This window comes from Loxodonta africana, chromosome 7 (assembly GCF_030014295.1).
Source record: "Loxodonta africana isolate mLoxAfr1 chromosome 7, mLoxAfr1.hap2, whole genome shotgun sequence".
Classification (NCBI taxonomy): Eukaryota; Metazoa; Chordata; class Mammalia; order Proboscidea; family Elephantidae; genus Loxodonta; species Loxodonta africana.
Window position 1 is genome coordinate 24,825,970 of NC_087348.1, and position 5,354 is coordinate 24,831,323.

General features: G+C 38.1%; 1 protein-coding gene across 1 annotated transcript; it reads right to left on the bottom strand.

Moving 5' to 3' along the window:
- LOC100664691 (olfactory receptor 9G19-like) lies at window positions 1-1,914 on the bottom strand. The gene has a single exon (XM_064288071.1). The coding sequence runs from the start codon at window positions 1,473-1,475 to the stop codon at window positions 540-542; it is 936 nt and encodes a 311-aa protein (XP_064144141.1). The 5' UTR covers window positions 1,476-1,914; the 3' UTR covers window positions 1-539.
- Between the last annotated feature and the right edge of the window lie 3,440 nt (window positions 1,915-5,354).

Consider the following 5,354-nt stretch of genomic DNA (forward strand, 5'->3'; position numbering starts at 1 on the left):
TAATGAAACAGAAAAGTTGAGCCAATTTCAGGGGAGATAGCCATGTAAAAATTAATCCTTTGGGATCTCAGAAATAATACATTCTCTTGTTTGTTTTGCATTAAACCAAGATTCTGCTTTTTTTAAATATATATCTTAATATTTAACTGGAACTATAGTGGTCCCTGGGTGGCACAAATGGCCAAGTGCTTGGCTGGTAACCTTAAGTTTGGAGGTTAGGATCCACTCTGGTACCTCTACTTCCAATGTCATAGTCATTGGAAAACATATGGAACACAGTTCTACTCTGCAACACAAGGGGTCACCATGAGTCTGATTCAATTTGACTCGATTGCAGCATTTTTTGGGGGGGTTTATTTTATAGTACAGATTAGAGTCTGATCACTAAAAAAAAATCTAAATCAAAGAAATAAATCTCTCTCAATTAATTCCTTAAGCAGAAAAGAGATTTTTTTTTTTTTTTTTAAATCCCAGCTCCCCAACCATGCCCTGAAGCAATCCGTTATCACTTAGCACTGATTTGAGAAATTTATGTCAATTTACACCTCTGGTTGTGTTAACCTGAGGAGTTTTTTCAGAGCCTCTTTCACATCTTTATTCCTCAGACTATAGATCACGGGATTCAACATGGGGAAGACCACAGTATAAAACACAGAAACCATTTTGTCCGTCTCAAGGGAATAGCTGGAGCTTGGGCGAGAGTAAATGTAGAGAATGGAGCCATAGTATAAGGTGACAGAGATCAAGTGAGAGGAACAGGTAGAGAACGCTTTGAGGCGACCCTGGGTGGAGTGGATCCTCAAGATGGCAGCAATGATGAAGAGGTAGGAGGCGAGTATGAGCACAATAGGGATGATGACGTTGGAGGCCATGAGGAAGTATAGCACTACCTGATAACTCTCCTTCACATCACATGCCAACTTCACCAGTGGTGGGACATCACAGAAAAAATCATCAATGACGTCGTCACCACAAAAATCCAATGTGAATGTGTTACTGGTGAGTATTATTGCATTGACAAAACCTCCAGTATAGGCACATATAACCAAATAGATGCACAATCTTTTTGGCATGACCTGAGCATAAAGTAAGGGGTTGGAGATGGCCACATAACGGTCATAAGCCATAGTGGCCAACAAGTAACACTCATTATATACCAGTCCAGCAGAGAAGAAGAACTGAGCTACACAGCCGGCAAAGGAGATGCTTTTGTCCTCAGAGATGCAGGTCACTAGGATCTTTGGGGTGTAGACAGAGGAATACCAGAGATCCAGGAATGAAAGATTTCCAATGAAAAAATACATGGGTGTGTGGAGCCGGGAGTCATTACAAATCAATGTTATGAGCGTGTTGTTTCCCACCAGGGTCACAGAGTACATGACAAGAAACACCATGAATAGGATCAACTGCATCACAGGGTCTGTGGTTAAGCCCACCAGGATGAACTCAGTCACGGTGTGATTGCCCCTCTCCATGGCTAAAGGAACCTCACCTAAAATGGAGTTTAATTTCTTCAATACATATCAAATGAAGGCATTCTGTGTACCAGGTACATGTGATGTGGTGAAGACTAAAGGTATTAGACTGAGGAGATCTGAGCAGGAATCCTGACTTGAGAAAATGATGAGAGTTCTCTGAGTCTCAACATATTCATTTCAGTAAAATGCATTTGTAGCAGTACAGCCATAATGCTACTGGGGTCTATTCATTTTGTTCAAAATAAAATTTTTGAGCCTCAGGTGCTGTTCTAGGCACAGCGTTGTCCCTTATTTTTATGGAGATTTTGTTCTATAGGAAGAGACAGATAAAAATAAAAGAAAAAATGTAAAGATTTGTAGATAATATTAAATGTTATTAGAAAAATAAAAGCAGATGATGGGATAATAACAACCTGAGAAAAGAGCTAATTGAACTTAAACCCTCCCTTTACCTCATTTCCTGGACTGAAATGGAAAAGTTTTTTAGATCCCATAAAAGGTGGCAAGGTCCCCACGGTTTACGAAATGATGACATTCTTGTCTTCTGCCAATATAGAGTTTTCCCCTTGGCCACTCTAGAGGGAACTTTGGTACAATCGTCATAAATCCCAAGCGTGAGGACCAGATTGAGAATCAGGGTGAAATTTCAGAGTAGAGATAAAAGACCATATTTTTCTGATTATGTCATATAAATCAAATGTGATCTCACTGTGAGTCTTTGAGGGTTGAAAATACTGCAATTTTGTATTATTCTAAAGTATCAAGCATTAGCATTAGCGTTTAGCATTATTCTACAGTATCAAACATTAATATTTATTATTCTACAGTAACAAACATTTTTAATACTTCCTTTATGACTCTTGAAATGAAATGTATAGATAATTTAACCGATGGAAATATCCTAAGTCTAATATAAAGTTAAGTAAAGGGAAAGTTGTTCATTACATAATTATTCCATTATAACAATTATAATATAGAAGTTATCTAAAACAATGTGAATTAAATATAGAAATGCTGGAATACATGATGAAACAAATGCTTAGACACATAAATAGAATCCTTAGGAATATATTCATGACTCAGATACCAGAAGTGGCGTTTACATTCGTGACATGATTTTTCTTACAAGAGGAACGACTCCGGATAAGGTCTCAAACAAAACAAATGACACTCTTCCCTCAATTTCGATTTCCTAGGTTAGTTGGTATATATTAAAACCTTGCAAAATATACTTTGTAGGTATGTAACACTTTTTCTGGAATAGTGAGTAATTCTTGGTAAAATTCCATACAAAACAAAGTAAAATCTATTTTCACAGTCATTGCATTTCTAGAAAATTTCGTACATATTAATACTTTGGCAACTACATATCGTGTGTGTTTTCAAAGTGGAATACATTTCAGATTCATTATTGTAAAGAGCTTCACATGCACAAATGTCTATCAAGACTGTGTATTAGGATTGGGACATTTTTCTTTGTGTGGAACTGTCCCGTGGGTGCAGAACATCTTTCATCTTTGTCTCTTAGATACTAAATGGCCAGGAGGTGCCCCAAACTTTGTGATAATCAAAACTCTGAACACATATTTCAAAAAAATTCCTTAAGGGATTTTACACTGTCAAGAACTTCAAGATTTGCAAATTGCTTTGTAAATCTTCATAGGATTGTTCTTGAAATTATGTGAAGGAATAGAAGATAACTGGAGAAAATCACTGAGTGGTCAAATTATCTGTAGGATAAATTACGCCATCCACCTTTTCATGGGTCCACTGTTTGGGAACTCTGGTGGGGTAGTGGTTAAGAGCTATGGCTGCCTACCGAAAGGTTAGCAGTTTGAATCCACCAGGGGCTCCTGGGAAACCTTATGGGGCAGTTCTGTTCTGTCCTATAGGGTCACTATGAGTTGGAATTGACTCAACGGCAATGGCAACGGCAGCCGTGTCACTGGGATCAGGAGGAGCTAGGAGCTCACTAGGATGTAAATGGATTTCCTAGGAGGCAGATACAGTTAAGTACTCCACTATTGGCTGAAAGGTTGGTGGATCAAACACACCTAGAGACACCTCAGAAGACAGGCCTAGTGATCTGCTACTGAAAGGTAACAGCCTTGAAAACCCTATGGAGCAGTTCTCTGCAACACACGGGGTATCATGAGTTGGAATTGCCTCTATGGCAACTAACAACAGCAAGGGTGTAATCCCCATGAGGGGAAGGATTTTTGTCTGTTTTGTTCATTACTATATCCCTCATGCCTAGAATAGCATCTGGCATATAACAGATCCCGTTACCCGTTGCCGTTGAGTCGGTTCCGACTCATAGCTACATTTGTATATAACAGATACATAATCAATATTAGCTGAAGGAATTAATGAATAAATGAATGGACCACCCTGATTCTAAAGAGAAGCAAGTCAACAGAATCTTTTTTCTGGGTGGTCTCTTAATGACGTCTTTTTATCCTAAAACCACGAGCAGAATTGTGTGGTACCTGCATGTATTTCCTGGCACCAGTAATCCCTGGTATTTGAGTTCTCTGCAGACACACATAGGAAGAAGCAAAATCTGCCCAAAACTCAGTCAGCCTGACCAATTATCAGATCATTTGTTTTCCAAAGTGAGTGGGTTTGTGAAGAAGGAGTTTTTCAGCTTAGCAACAGACTGTCATTATGTGTCATGATGGAGGTGAAGCAAGTCTCAGAAATCAGAGCTGACTGCTCAAACTGGAGATGGCTGGGGTATCAGAAAATACATTTAACTTTTAAGCAAATAACTTGGATTCAAGTTCTATCATCATGACATAAAGGTTGTGGGACCTTAGAGAAATTACTAACCAACATACTTAAGCCTCAATTTTTTTTTCAAATTACAATGCAGACATAATTTATCTCTCCCTAAGGTTGTTGTCAATAGACACAAAGACAACAGGGTTGTTGTCAGAATCAACTGAATAGCAATCACCGCCAACAGGGTTGTTGTAAAGATTAAAGGTGATAGCCCATGTAAGGGCTGAGCACAGTGCGTGAAAGGTGGTAAACACTCAAGCCAACTGTGCTTCTCAAATCCAGTGCACATAAGAACCACTTGGACTCCACCCCAGAGATTCCAGTCTAGGAAGTTATGGATGAAACCCAGGAACCTGCTTTCTCAAGCAGCCCAAGTGTTTCTCATACAAGTGTTTTGTAGATCACATCTGAGAAATGCTGAAATGAAAATTTGTTATAATTTAATGCCATCACCATTGTTATTATTTATCACTTCATCAGTCCTGCCTACTTTACAATGTTGTGAATAATCGAGGATCTAACAAATGTAAAGATTTGCAGTGTGTTAAACATATAACAAGATAAGGTATGAGTAGATCTCGGTGTGATGCCAATGATTTCATCACTTTAACCATGGGTTGTGTAAATGGTGAACGTACTGCTAACTGATAGGTTGGAGATTAGAGTCTACCTTGAGATGCCTCAAAGAAAAGCCTGACAATCTACTTCTTAAAAGTAAGGTATTGAAAACCCTGTTGAGCACAGCTCTACTCTGACAAATATGGGGTCACCAAGATTTGGAGTCAACTCAAGGGCCACTGGTAAAAACTTTGGAAAACTTATTTAATTTCCACAACCCTCATTTTTCTTATTTATTAATTGGAATAATAATAAGCTCCTCTTATGGTTGTAGAAAACTTAAAGGAAATATTTTATATAGAGTGCTTAGTAAATGGTTTGATATGTAAAAAATATCTATCATATTTTGTGTACTGATATTACATGGTTGCAAATGAGTAGTATTTTTTTCATGTAAAATATTGCATGGGTAAAATCTGTACCCAATGCTTCTACTATGTCCCCTGATATATGTTCTCTCTTCTAATCTTGCAT